Genomic DNA, 15,621 nt, shown 5'->3' with positions numbered 1-15,621 from the left:
TATTCCCGAGATTATCTCGGCACATGTTGGCTTGTGGCACAAAGCCTTTGCGCGAACGGTTCAGCTTCTCGTAGAACTTTTGTGTGTCCTTAGCGCGGTACAGCTCTTCCATCGTTTCGCGATCTCGTTCTTCCTGCTGGCGCTTCTTCATCCGGAAGACTGAGTTCTGCCTGTTCCGTGCCTGTTTGTAACGTGCCTCATTTGCTCTCGTACGGTGTTGCAGCATTCTCGCCCATGCTGTATTCTTCTAGTTTTTCAACTGTTCACATTCGCCGTCGTACCAGTCGTTTCTGTGATTCGGAGTCGCGAAGCCTAGTGCTGTAGTCGAGGTACTACCTATGGCGGATCGGATGTCCCTCCAGCCATCTTCAAGTGTAGCTGCGCCAAGCTGCTCTTCCGTTGGTAGGGCCACTGCTAACTGCTGCGCGTAGTCTTGAGCCACTTCTTACGAAGTTGCTCGATGTTGAGCCGCGGCGTTCGACTTCGACGCGTGGTGATACCTGTCGAAAGTTTTGAGCGCATGCATACATTTACTGAGTAGTGATCCGAATCTATGTTGGCACTGCGGTATGTGCGGACGTTGGTTATATCCGAGAAGAATTTACCGTCGATTAGAACGTGGTCGATTTAGTTTTCTGTTTGATGGTCGGGTGATCTCCAGGTGGCTTTGTGGATATCTTTGCGGGGGAAGAAGATGCTTCGGACTACCATACCACGGGAGGCTGCAAAGTTTACGCATCGCTGGCCGTTATCATTCGATACGGCGTGCAGGCTGTTTCGCCCGATTACCGGTCTGTACATTTCCTCCCTTCCTACCTGCGCGTTCATGTCGCCGACAACGATTTTCACGTCACGCGACGAGCAACCATCGTATGTTTGCTCTAACTGCGCGTAGAACGCTTCTTTCTCGTCATCGGGTCTCCCTTCGTGTGGGCAGTGGACGTTGATGATGCTGTAGTTGAAGAAACGGCCCTTAACTCTCAACATGGACATCATTGCGTTGATCGGCTGCCACCAAGTCACACGTGGTCGCATCTTGCCCAACATCTTGCCCTGTTCCCAGTTCATTGGTGGTGTCACAGCTTTGGTAGAAGGTAACCTGATGCCAGTTCAGTTTGGCATCCAGAATCAAATTTAAGTATTTGACTTGATCACTATGATGAATTTGTATCCCCCCAAGCCGAAAAACTCTTAGGTTGACTTTGCTTCGGGTCCAAATTTCAGATAAAAAATTACCACGTAGATTATGAATAGCCCCTTATTCAGCATTTTCTATGGCATGTGCTCAGAACATAGAACATAGAACACGATTCGATGCAAAATCGCACTTTTATTCACGATCCCGTTCTTATATTAACTGCGAAACGGGTCCAACGTGGTGGGGAACGCGTAATACATAAATGCTCCTTTCAGTTCTGCATATTGTGCATTTAGCACTAAATTGGTGTCGGAAGTAACTTCATTGACTTCCGCTGCCTTTCCTATGCGTTAAACATAATGTCGGAAGTAGTGCGCTGTATAGAGCATCAGAATTGCTATACAGCGTACTACTTCCGACGTTATGTTTAACGCATAGGAAAGGCAGCGGAAGTCAATGAAGTTACTTCCGACACCAATTTGGTGCTAAATCCACAATACCAAGAATTCAGAATCCTCAAAAGATTCCATTCCCGACATCAAATTTGATATCCATATGAAATCATGACCTCAATCACAATTCCACTGAGCTAACACCTCTTACCTTTAATCCTTACCCCGCACATTTCAGCGCATCACTCCAATTCCGGGGTGCTACGTCGCGCCGCCCGCCATGTGTGAAAACATCAGCCGGTGTGAAAATCTTCATGCTTGTACCCGTTTCTAGGAAATACCCCGCATATTCACACGATCTCGTCTATTCTGTTTACTTTTTTTTTCTCGACGCTCTCCAACAACCGCCCAACTGCTAAAACCTCGCCGGAACCATCTCAAGGACTGCCACCAACGAAGTAACGTTTCAATTTTTCGGCGCGAAAATTGATTCCACCCGGATACGGGAGACGATGGAACGGATGGTGGAGCAGCAGCAGCAACGGGGGAGAGCCAGCGGCAACATCAGCTTCGCTCCACCGTACAAGCCCATCTTTCGCCAGGATGTGGGCCTGATGCTGCAGGTAAGAGAGTCTCTGCGGAAATATGCCGAACGGAATGTGATTTTGGGCTTCTTCTTCCTGGGGTTGTGGTAGCCCGGGAAAAAATAAAATATGTCCAAAAAATAGACCTTTTAAGAAATGTAGAAACGTTGTAAAAAAAACTTACGAGAACAAGTATAGCAATCCAGTACAACTACATTAACGGTTATTTTAGATACCTATATTAATTTCAACATATTAAATTAATACATATACCTATATTTAAAAATTCATAAATATTGATAGTTGTTATTGCGATTGTTTCATGTACTCTATTTCTGTAACAAACTGCAGTTTATGGTATGTTACTAAATAATATATGATTTTTCTTCGACGAATTTTAGTAGGGATACTGTGGGATGCTTCCGGGTGAGCACATCACTTTTTGGACCTCTATGGTATGCATATGTTTGTTACGTGGAATATTGCAGGATCTCATCCTAGTTTTTCCCCCTAGCTGCGGTTTTCTTCTTTTGACAGAGAATTTTAGGTTGAGGTTATGGAACGACAACGATGGCCAGCACTACCGTTTGGGTTTTTTTTGGAACGTTGTTGGCACGGTTGAGTCCATTAAACATTATGATATTTCAATAACGATTGCTTGGCTAACGGTGCATTTTAGTGGGTGCTTACTGGTTGTTGACTATGTAGTTGATGGAGAAAATAATCACTTTGAGTGTAATGCCACTCGTCGTTTGGAGTTCTCTACATGGAAAGATGCCGCCATACTGGCTCACTTTTAGGAAACTAAGCAATCGTTTACTGAAAGGGTAGAAGCTGGTTCATTTCCTCCCTTTGTTGCAGTGACGTAGTCATTCTACATGATACCTTGATCCTCCGTGCCTTTTAGATGTTCATCGAAGTACTGCTTTCACCTTTCGTTCGCCGTAACTGCCGTAACAATCAAGTAGTGTTTAGAGTCGCCATTAGTGCCGGAGAATTGTCGTCCATCGATCAGAACGACGTCTATTTGCTATTTCGATTGATGTGTGATGTGCTGATTGTAACCAATTTGTAAAGCTTGGGTAATTTACAATGATAATAATCACGAACCACCACAAAACACAGTGTTAACTTATTAAAACTACCAGTTTCGTAAGCTGTTTTTGTAAACATTCAACACAGAAAACATCATACGCTCATTATCCTCCGCTAACTGCCAAACAATTTTGATCCTCTCCGCATACACTGACTGCGGCTTATTACTCATCCGTGTCAGGTGAGGAAAAACTTTTAAGAAACCACCACCCACACACGGTAGTCAAGAAAGCTGCCTGCCTTGCTGTAATAATTTATGTAAACATAAAAGCGTAGGTTGGTACAACAACTTCACACAGCATCACCGACTGATGTTGTATGAAGGATCTCGCACTCATCAGAGGAAGCGCAAGCGAAAGCGTTCTTGTTCTTAGTTAAAGCGTTGAAAGGGGGTCGGTATGAAATGCACTACTCATCATAACATTTACTTGGAAATAAACGTTTTTGTAGAAAATGTTTGCAAATTGAAGCTAACATTGTCATCTCGAGATTATGACATTATATTGGCCAATACATTTGATTTTTTTTGAGTCATCATACAAACTTATCATCTTTAGAATATTATATCCAAGGCAGCATTTTGGGTCTAAGTCAGTTTTGTGCAATTGCTCAAAATAATCTACCAAAAAACCTGTAACAAGACGAAAGTATCTTTAAAAAGTCGTTCTGGGAATTCTTTTGGAAATTTCAAATTTTTCCGTATTTTTCCGAAAACTCATTCATAAACTATTCATGGATTTCTTTCGAAATTGCTACGAGGAAGCCTTTAAAATCTTCCAGGGGTTTCTGTCAGTAAATCTTAAAAAATTCTCCAAATTTTTTTTTTCAGAAATAATTCATGGAGATTTTCTCCGTTTTTTTTTTTGGAAATCCGATAAGAGTTTCCTTAAGAAATTCTACTAGAGATTCTTCCAAGAATGTCTTCTATGATTTGTTTTTGAAAAATCTTCAACGAATTGTTCCAAAAATTTCTATGCTGAATAGAAGCTACGAAATTATTCAAAAGTTTCTCTTCGTTTTCCTTCTTCAAAAGATACCTTAAGAATGCCATCCACAGTTTATTTAAAGAAAAAAATCCCGAAAATTCCTTTAAAAAATCTTACAGGGAGTAAATACATGTTTTCCGGATTTTTTTGTATGGATTTCTTAAAAAAAATCACCCAGAAACTATATCAGAAAATATTCTAGGTTTTTTGTTTTGAAATTCTTCCAGGGATTCTGTAAGACAGGGAATCCTTCAGATACCATTCTATAAATATCTGCCTTCAAAAATCTTCCATGGATTCCTTATGATTTTTTACTGGGATTCACTCATAAAATATCTGAATTTTTCCAAAAATTCTTCTATAGATACATCTAAAAATATCGAACGATTTCTTAGAAAATCTTTCATAGTTTTGTGCTGAATCTGTTTCATGTATTCCTTTAGACAAAAGTCAAATGATGTCAAGGTTTCCTTGAGAATAATCTGTTATAAATGTATGTAAATGAATGTAATGTTAATGAAAATTGTCCACGGATTTCTTAATTAAGGTAGCGTCCATATATGACGTAGCATTTTTGGTCGATTTTTTACTCCCCTCATGGAGCATATTTTACCATACCTAATGCATGGCTCGTCACTCAATCCCAGACTCCCCTCCCCCTAAAAAGCTACGTCATTTATGGATGCTCTCGAAAATAAGTTAACTCCTTAAAATTACGTTAAATTATACTTGAATAAAAACGAAAAAAATCAAAATTGGCCATCACAATGGCCCAGTAAATACAGAAGAGATCCACTGTCAAAAATAAATAACACACGGAACTGAAAATTATCCTCATTGCTTACTCACTCGTTACAAACGAATTCTGGCGTTTTGAAGGTGGCGAAATCCGTGCTCTTAAAAATGCAAAACACGCCTGGATACGCTCCTATTTTACCTTAAAAATTACATGAAGGTTTTTTATCCAAAAAAATCTTTCTGAAACGCAATCGGAAAGATCTTTAGGGATTCCTTCAGAATTTTTTCCAGGGATTCCTCAAACATCGCTAAGGATTGCTTCAGAAATTTCTCAAATCATTTTCCTTTAAATCTCCCATTGATGACGAAAATCCTCTAGAGATATATCCAGGAACTTATCCAAAGACTTTTAAACTACTTTTTATAATTTTCCTAGGTAACTCCTTCATTATTCCTTTAGGAAACTCTCCAGAGGTTTCTTTGAAAATTTAACTAGGTTTATTTTATTTTTTAATTATCTTCTATGGATTCCTCCACAAACTGCTCCAGCGATTTCTTCAGAAAATCTTCAACAGATTCTTTAAGAAATTCATTCAGAGGTTACCTCAGAAATTCTCCTAAATCTTCCCCCTACGAGTCGGTGTAGTTTATGGACAGGCCCAAATCATAAATACAGAACCCCTACAGAAATGTGTTCCAAAATTTTTCCAAAGTTTATTTTTAATTATTTTATAGATGTTTTAGAATTTCACCAAAGTTTCTGTTAGCTTTTCTTCCAAAAAATACATGTGAAAATTCTCAAAAAAAATATTGAGAAACCCCTGTAGAGATTTTTTCAGAAATTCCTTCAAGCATTCCTTAAGAATATTTTCCTCAGATTCCTTCCAAAATTACTTCATGGATTTTTTTGGAAATACCTCCAGCAATTTTTTCATAATATTATGCAAAGATCCCTTCTGAATTTTCCGGTAGTTATTTCATAAAATCTTGCAAGGATAATTTTGAGAATTTTCTCAAGAAACTCTTTCGGATATTCTTTAGGAAATCCCTCCAGGTAGAAGTTCAGATATTCTTCTAAGAGTTTCGTAATAAAATTATCCAAGATGCAAAGTCTTCGATAGGTTTCTCTAAAAAGTCAGAAATTTCTTTAGGCGTGGTTTTATATAACTCCTCCAGTGGTTTCTTCAGAATTTATTCCAGAGGTTTCTTTAGGAATTCCTATAGTATTCCTTCGCTAATCTGTTCAAGGATTCCTAAAGTATCTATTGGAAAATCTCGTAGGAATGTCTTCTGCAGATGCTTCAGTGATTCCTCCAGAAATTCTTGCATGAATCCCCCACAGATTTTGCAATGATTTCTATCAGTGATTTCAGCAGGATTTTCTGTAGTGATACATAACTGCAAAAATAAACGCAAAGTTTGCTTCTAGAACTCATGCGAGTATTCATCCCTGTATCTTCACGAAAATCCATCCAAAATTTCATCCTAGATTACCCCCTGGAATTTCTCCAGAGAATCCTTCAGGAATTGTATAGAGAGATTACTAAAAAAAATCCTCTAGAGATTGTTCTTGAGATTCCACCAGTAATTTACCATGAATTCATCCATGTGAATATGCAGGTATTTTTTCATAGATAGACATAACTAAGTAATACTACAAATTTATCATGTATAAGAAGTATAATGGAACAACATCGTTATATTTTAGAAATCTGCTTTTGGTTATGATGAGAAAAACTAATAAAGATTACACACGATTTCAACAAAAAGGTACGCTTGAGAAAAATAAGTTTCACTGGGTAGTTTTTATTTCTCTGTTGCAAACAGAAACATCTCCAGATATTAAAAAAATCATCCAAAAAATGTACATATGCCACAATACCGAAGTTATGTACATGAAGCAGCACCTGAAAGAATATGCAAAGAAGTGCTTGAAGATTTTTTTAGAAACTCTGAAAATCAAATCCGTTAAAAAAAAACTCAAGGAATCCCTACTGAAATAACTTAGAAGGTCTGAGAATACTGTAGAAGTGAATGGAAGTATTTCTGAAGAAATGCTATTTGAAATTTCAGAAGGAATCCAAACGAAATTACTATAGATACACGCCGACAGCTCATGGTGTCCGTTCTCAAAACTTCGTGAATTCGTTGCTCGATCGACTGACTATCACTTCCCTTATATTTGTTGGAATACCTATAGAAATTTCTAAAGGGATTCCTGGTGGCATTTCTGAAGGATGTTCAAAAAGAATCCCTATAAAATTTTCAAAAATAAAACCGAAGAATACTTCTAATGATTTCAATAAGAAATATAAGAAAAGCAATCCATAGAATTCCAAGAATAGTTTCTGCAGAATCCTTTAAATGAATTCCGGGAAAAGTCTTTGACGAAATCTCCGTTATAAATTCTGAAGAATCTGAAGAATCATGAAACAATATTGAAAACAATTTATGGAATATCTTCTAAAAGAATTCTTGAAGAAATTTTCTGGAGAAATCTAAAGAGAAATTCCTTGAATCCCTTGAAGAAATATTTAAAGAGATCACTAGAAATTCACTAGATTCTGAAGAAGTTGTTATTATCTGGTTTTCTGCAGAAATCGGTTGATAAATTATCAAAGAAACAAGATTTTCAAAAAAAAATCGTTGGAAGGATTTTTGAAAAAAAAAATCCAGAATGGAATTTTTGAATTTGGAGTGTGTCAATAATATATTACACTTCCAAACTAGATAATCCACCCAAAGTAGTACTGTTGAATTAGTACTTTCCGTAATGCTACCACCCCCAAAACAAATTACTCCACCAACATTGACATTTCAACGTTTAACAAATCCGACTGAACAAAAAACGACACAAATTGAGTCCCTGAAGAAGCTTCCATACGAAGCGAAACGTTGGATGAAAATTTAATCATCGTTTTCAATCAATTTGATGACTGAATCGCCAACTAAACATAACCTAAAAATCTCTGAATAATTCCCGAAGAAATACATGCAAGATTGTTTAAAACAATCTCGGGCGGAATTTCCTTCTACATGATGCAAATTTGAAAGCAATTCATGGAAGGTTTTTGAAAATAATTCCTGGAAAAAAATCTGGAGAAATCTCTAAAGGAGTTGCAATAAGGAATTTCTGAAGAAGTCCATAGAAGGTATTCTAGTGGGGTTCTTGGGGAATTTCTTTCAATCTCCAGGGTAATTTCAGGAGAAATCCCTGTAGAAATTTTCAGAGGTTTTTTTTCCAAAACAATCCCTAGAAAATGTTCTTATGGAATACGTAAAGAACTTGCTGAATGAAGGATATTTTTAAAGGAATCCATGCATGGATCATTTGACAATTTTCCCGACTAATCTACATGGGAAATTCTGAGAGGAATTTTAAACGATTCCATAAATAGCCGAACGAATCCCTTAAAGATATATTGGAAAAATTGCTGGAGGTATCCTCGGAAGATTTTTTGAACAGAACTGAATTCATAGATTTTTTGTAAAAAAAATATTACGAGAAATTTCTGAAAATAATTTTAAACTAATTCTTGAAAAAAGACCTTGAAGGAATAAAAAAAAATCCTGGAAAAACCAAAAGAAATACATGCAGCAAGTTGTATGCAAGATTTTCCAAAAGTATTTCTAGTAAAATTTGTGAAGGAATTTCTGGAACAATGGCTGAAAAAAAAAATCCGAATTATTCCTTCGGAGATTTTTGAAAGATACTTTCTTGAATTTATAGAAAAGTCCTTGCCGATGTATCTGAAGGAAACCCTAGTTTCTGCAGGAGGTTCATTTAAAGTTTACTTATAAACCTCTGGATGAGTTTCTGAAAAAATGTACTTTAGAGTAGTTTATGAAGGACTTCCTGGGCGAATTCTTAAAAGAACCCTTGATGTTTTTCAGAAGGAATCCCTAGAATAATTTTCGAAGCTATCCTTTGATATTTCTTTTATTTCTTTCTTAAGAAATCCCTTGAAGAAGTTCAGTTTGTAGAGATAAATTTTGTTACATATGAAAGCTTAAAACAAATGGAAAACTCACAAAGGTAACACACATTTGATAATAACACTTGTGACCAAAATCTGGAAAAAAATAAGATTTGTTAAGGAAATTGTGGAAAAATCTTAATAGTCAAACATTTTCAAACATATCACAAGAACACCATTTTGAAACTTTTACGCTAGATTTTTGATAAAAATGGCACTTCCTAGATTACGCTAGTTTTTTTTTCAATAAATGAATATTTTATAAGACGCCTCAGAGTTTGATCTAGGGTTTTGTACCATTTGGCCAGGTGTACCTATTTTGGGCACTTGTCGATATAACTAAGTCAATTTCAAACCGATTGATTTGGAATTTTGTATAGAGTTAGGCACGTACAGTATCTAACTCTGTACAAAAATTCAAATCAATCGATTTGATATTGACTTAGTTATAGCGATGATGATTAACCTGGGCTTGTTAGGGGAATATCTGTAAATAAAAAGAAAATCGGGTTAAGTACGGTTCCTTTGAATTCCACTAAGAATTTGCATCCTTTGACAGATACGTATTTCGACCTCAACTGTAAGGTCGTCTTCAGTGTCTTGTACTTGACTCGACTCAAGTACAAGACACTGAAGACGACCTTACAGTTGAGGTCGAAATACGTATCTGTCAAAGGATGCAAATTCTTAGTGGAATTCAAAGGAACCGTACTTAACCCGATTTTCTTTTTATTTAGTTATAGCAGCAAGTGCCCAAAAAAGAGTACACCTGCCCAAATGGTACAAGACCCTACTTAAATGAACGCAAATCTTTGTTCATGTATTTCTGTACTGCAAAGGTCGAAAGACGAAATATCTTCTAGTCTAGTAGCTACTCTTTAGGAAGGATTTCTGCCATCAGAACACGCATTTTACCCAGCAACCCTCTATACAAACCGTTGCTGATGCTGCACCACCTATTACCCACCGAGATGGAAGTTGGTTCGACCTTTTTGCCCTATTTTGACGAGTCGTCCGCCGCCATCAGACTGCTCTGAGATTTGCAACCCTCCCGTCGTATTGCATACACTCTGCCGCAAACCACAAAACCACACTTTATGGAAACGGAAGCGAGAAAGGAAGGAAGGAAGGAATCTCGTCATTTTCAAGACCCAAAGTTTCAATGGCAACTGGAGGCAACCGACGACGACGACGCAAAGGTACACGGCGACGAGTGGGGACGGTGCGATGGGACCACCAGCAATAGCAGAAACACTACACAATAATGAGTCATCGGGCAAGTTTTAAGTGTCGCGTCGTCGTCGTCCTCGTTGTCGGCATCAGGCAGACGTATACTGTTCCACGTGCGAGCCCTCAGACGGAGTAGTTGCTCTACTCTTTAGTCTCAGGAGCCCCCGAAGAGTGCTTACTCATGTGGAATACTGAATGAGTTGGGAGGCCTAATTGAAATCATAGCAAAGTGAACCTTCTCGGTAGGGTACTTTTAGGTGGAAGTTTTTGCTCAATGTGTCGAGTAAGAGTCTTCGGATGAGTTGATTAGGAACAGTGAAAGGCGTTGAAGAAGTTATTGCTAGTGAATAGTATTTTTGTTCTGCTGTTGGAATAGTCAACCCAATTCCTTCATTTTGATACTATTCTTGACATTATTGCTTCAATTGGGAAACCTGTCCTCTCCCTACGTATTCTTCCTTAAATTCCTCAGTTGCGAACTGAGAGGGTAGTTTTCCGGGATTCAATCATCTTGCATTTGTACATCGTGTGACAAATTGTTGTAAAAGGTTAATTTATATGGAAATGATATTCTTTAATGTTACTGCCAAGCCAACGTTCAATCATCATTTCTACCCTCGTATATTTCAAATGCGTATTTGTTTTGTTCTCGTGGCTATGCCATAAGATTCCAGTACACAGGGCCATGTATTTGTCCAAAAAGAAACCAATGCTCAAACATCTTGTTTTACTCGATCAAATTTTAATTATTTTCAAACAGATGTTGTTTCTTGAGTTCTTTCCTTGTCAAATATTTGACCCTGTGTGCTTGAGGTCATACAATCCATATAAACAACGCAGTAATATATTATACCTTGTCTTGAATGTATCGCTCCTGTGTGGTATCAGTTCTGCAGCATAAGTCACTGCGTTCGTTATTGTTGATGGTTTCGAAGGGTATTTCTTCGTGAACACATCGAAATAAGACAATACATAATCTGCCACTGTCGATTAATTGCAACCGACGAGAAAAACCAAGAGGAATTCCTTAACACATCTCGCTTTCCCCTGTCTTTCCCATTAATTAATAGCAATTCTGAGAACTCCTGGGCTACAGGCCTGGCCATGAGATGTTTACGTTGAAACTTCTTTGCTTTCCTTAATAGACCTAATTATTATTGGGTCAATGCCAGCCAATGAAACTTGAATTAACCCTTTGGAGACGGATGGGTCATATATGCCCAGTTCTCACATTTCAAATGGTCACCTTTCTTGTGAATGGGGTAGATTACCCCTTCCTTCCACTCCTCCGGTAGCTGTTCGGTTTCCCAGATCGTAACAGGCATCCTTAACTTCCCTAAGCGTGGGAGTTTATTCATTTTCGTCCTCTGCTGCATTGGCGTAGTTGTTCCCTCCGTTGTCGTGGTCTACCATGCATACGTTCTCCTCGTCATTCAGGTGCTCATCAAAGTGCTGCTTCCACCTTCCGATCATCTCACGTCCGTCCGTCAAGAGGCCGTCCGTCCTTATCCCTACATATTTCGGTTCACAGGCGTGAAACCGTTTTTGGATGCGTTGAGCTTCTGGTAGAATTTTCGTGTTGTGCCAGCACAGCACATCCATTTCTTCACACTCCGCTTCATCCAGGGGGCGCTTTTTCCTCTAAAGCGGCGAGTCTGCTGTTCCGCTTCTGTTTGTAACGCTCTACGTTCTGCCGGGTTCCTTGCTGCAGCATTACCGATCGCGTTGCGTTCTTCTCCTCCAAATTCCCTCTGCACTCCTCGTCGAACCATTCGTTTCGTCGACTGCGTCCCACGTACCGCATGGTGCTCTAGACTGCATCTTTGATTATGGATTTCCTTGACTTCCAGCAGTCCTCTAGAGGGGCCACATTGAGCTCGCCCTTGTCTAGCAACGCTGCTTTGAGATTCTGTGCGTACGCTGAGGAGATATCCGGTTACTTCACTCGGTCTAGGTTGTACCGTGGCGGTTGCCGGTACCATACCTTGTTGATGACGGAAAATGTTGGGCGTTGTTTGGCCATCCCCAGGTTGTGGTCGGAGTCGATGTTGGCGCCACGAAAGGGGTCATGACATCGATCATTTCGGAAATGTATCGTCCGTCAGTCAGACCGGGCCAATTTGCGGTTCCGTCTGATGTGGTGATCTCTAGGTGCGACGATAAGGAAGGCTGTGTTGGAAAAACGTACTACGTATAGTGCGAGAAATAAGTATAAAGACAGAGCCGTTTTCCATACAAAATAATCATGTTTAGGGATCAACATCTCTTTTTCTAGCGATTCGACTGTTATGGAATTTTGTCTGCAACCTTAAATTAACTAGAATTTTGGGTAGAAATATAAATAATCATCCATGAAAACGTTTATATCGACTTTTCAGATTCAAATAAATACAAAGACCCTTATTTCCATATGAAAATGTGTCTTAATATTTATTTGAATCTGAAAAGTCGATATAAACGTTTTCGTGGATGATGATTTATATTTCTAGCCGAAATTCCAGTTGTTTTAAGGTTACAGACAAAATTCCATAACAATCGAATCGCTAGAAAAAGAGATGTTGATCCCTAAACATGATTATTTTGTATGGAAAACGGCTCTGTCTTTATACTTATTTCTTGCACTGTAGCCATGTTTTTTTTCAATCGGAAAAATCGACGAGTCAAAGGCCGTTTTTCTTCGTAAGCTGGTGGGCGCTGAACTTTGCAACCGTCAGTTCGACCTCTTGGCCTACCTGAGCGTTTAAATCTACTATGATGATCTTGACGTCGTGGTTTGGGCAGCTTTCGTACTCGCATTCGGGCTGCGCGTAGAATGCGTCTTTGTCATCATACTTAAGTACTTCCGGAGTGTGGGCTGTGAAGTTGAAGAATCGGCCCTTGATCCTCAATCTGCTCATTCTTCCGTCGATCGGCCACCAACCGATCACGCGCCTCTGCATATCGTACATCACGATGAAAGCTGTTCTTGGAGAACAAACGTTCATGTTCAGGTTTGCAGAAGCAAACCTAAGCAGCCCCTGCTCCCACTCCCTCCCTATAAGCCAGCCACCAAAGTTCTCATCGGGGTTGGTTACCTGAGTAGAAGTGCATGACTGCATGGCTCTGTGTCATCAGGGAATGAGCTTCGAGGCAGCGCTTGCAAGACCAAGAGGTTATTAAACCTGAAGTAGAATAATGCTAGGAAGGGTGAGCAGGCCTACCCGGTTTGAATGGAGCAGCGGGTTGCGACATTACGTACATCCTGAGCCACCGCAGATTAAGGCGGGTCAGGGGACGACGCCCCCTGAACCCTAATGAATAGGCGGAAGAAGAAAATGATCATGGACGCAGAAAAGCTCGTGGTTGGATCCAAGCCTGCAGTATGGAAAAGGTATTCCCGAAATGGTTCGGAATATGTATACGGAAACCCCATTTTGGTAAGTTATTCTGCGGTATTAACGTATAAGGCCTCACTTACGGGGAGAACCAATAACGGTACACATGGCATCAGTTCTTACACTTGCGGTGTAGCGGGCTTGGTGACAGTTTTAACTTGTATTCCGAGAACATAAGTAATGCTTCCATAGCTTCAACACTAGGTAGCTAACTTCGAGGATGCGACTAGCACTAGCCCTTCTCTGAAGCAATACCTACTGGGGGTCCCGAAGAAACGATGGGCATGGGGACAATGAATATTGTTCAATGTTCGGTTCTCAAGTAGTCCTTCCTCCTTTGTTGGCATAGCAGATGGTCCCAGCTCCTCACTGCTGCCTAAGCTTCCTACCAGTGAACCGTATAGTACATTTTTTTTTCACTGTCGTTGCAATACCTTTACCGTCATGGCTAATGTTGCATACTACCGTCACACACTACATTCGTGCTGCCTTCGATGCATGAATGTCATTTGCCATAAATGTAGCGTATGTCACCATGATTGTAACATAAATCAAGATGATGGGAGTACGAAATGACAGTTTTGCAATGAAGGGCTGGAGTTCCAGTGGTTCCAAAAACTGCGAAAGAAACGTGCGGATAACTCGAGCTAGCGGGTTTCAGGGGCGTTACATGCGGTCTGAGGAACAGAGGGGGTGGTTTAGAAAGATTTCGGGGGTGTTTCAGGAAGTTTCAATGGATTTTCGGCGGATTTCAGAAACATTACGAAGGCGTTACATGATGTTTTTGGGGGTTTCGGAGAGTTTCAGGTGCGTTACATGGGGTCCGAGGTGGTTAAGGGGGAATTTCAGAGACATTCCAAGAAGCGGGTTTCAGAGACGTTACGTAGGCGTCACTTAGACATTTTCGGGGGTTTCAGAGGATCTAAGGAGCGTTACATGGGGTCGCAGAGGTTTTAAGGGGAATTTCAGAGGCTCCAAGAAGCGTCAAGGCATTTTCAGCGGACTTCTAAGCCGTTACGGAGGCGTTACATAGACGTTTTTTGGAGATTCGGAAGGTCTAAGGTGTGTTACATGGAGTTCCAGGAGGTTTAAGGGGGATTTCGGAGGCATTTCAAGAAGCTTCAGAGCATTTTCAGCGGATTTCAGAAACGTTTCGGAGGCGTCACATAGGCGTTTTCGGGGACTTCGGAGAGTCTGAGGTGCTTTACATGGTTCCGAGGGGATCTTACAAACTTAGTTTTATCCACCGAGCTCGGCTGTGCGGAACTCAGTTTCTGAATTTTAACCGAGACTCAGCTAACATACTGGTAGGTTGGTAGGCAACGATGCGATGCATGTTTCTCGGATCTCATGAAAACATTTAGCTGACTACTTGGCCGTGCAAATCTCGGTATACGTAAACCGAGATTCGGTATTATAAATTAAGTGTGTAGGGGGATTTCGAAGGTATTTCAAGAAGCTTCAGATGATTTTCGGCAGATTTCAGAAACGTTACGGAGGCGTTTATTGAGGATTTCGGAAACCCTCAGTAGTGCCCCTATATTGTGCCCGAAACCCCAAGCGCCATATTCAATTCCAAAATATCCTAGGATATCAGGTTCCAACATCAGATGGTCCCAGCTCCCACTGCTGCCTCGTTTCGCTTGATTTTCGTTCGGTCTTCCATTAATAGCTGCGGAAGTGCTCAAATAGCACTAAGTTGGAGAGAGTCAGACCAAGTTTGTGTGGGAACCTAGAGCATCTCAGCTTAAAGCTACAATGAAGAATAAATTGAGCATTGTCCATGAACATTAAAAACGGTAGCGAATTATACATCAATTATTAGTTTTTCATCAAATATTAAAATGAATATTCATTGACGGGCATGGTGGTCTAGTGACTACCGCTTCTGATTCGTATGCAGAAGATCCTGGGTTCAATCTCTAGCCCATCCCTTTCCCCTTACTCTGTATCTACTTAGAGTGGTTCAAAAATTCGTGTCAGCTCCACATCGCTTATTCGATTCATAATCAGATTCTATGCCTTCTCCCGAAATTTGAGCTGATTTGGTTGAAAATTGAGAGTGCACAAGCCCTTCAAAGTTTGTATGGGAACTAGTATGGGAATT

The 15,621-nt window shown here is 39.9% G+C and overlaps 1 protein-coding gene across 1 annotated transcript in view; it reads left to right on the top strand.

Moving 5' to 3' along the window:
- The window catches only part of LOC109418248 (uncharacterized), a 755,006-nt gene that overhangs the window by 453,609 nt on the left and 285,776 nt on the right, over window positions 1-15,621 (top strand). The window contains exon 7 of the mRNA XM_062850749.1: window positions 1,973-2,153. Within this exon, the coding sequence (XP_062706733.1) occupies window positions 1,973-2,153 (181 nt within the window). The remainder of the gene's footprint in view (window positions 1-1,972; window positions 2,154-15,621) is intronic.

This window comes from Aedes albopictus, chromosome 2, assembly GCF_035046485.1.
Source record: "Aedes albopictus strain Foshan chromosome 2, AalbF5, whole genome shotgun sequence".
NCBI lineage: Eukaryota > Metazoa > Arthropoda > Insecta > Diptera > Culicidae > Aedes > Aedes albopictus.
The sequence above is the reverse complement of the archived record's forward strand: the minus strand, read 5'-3'. Positions and strand labels throughout refer to the sequence as shown.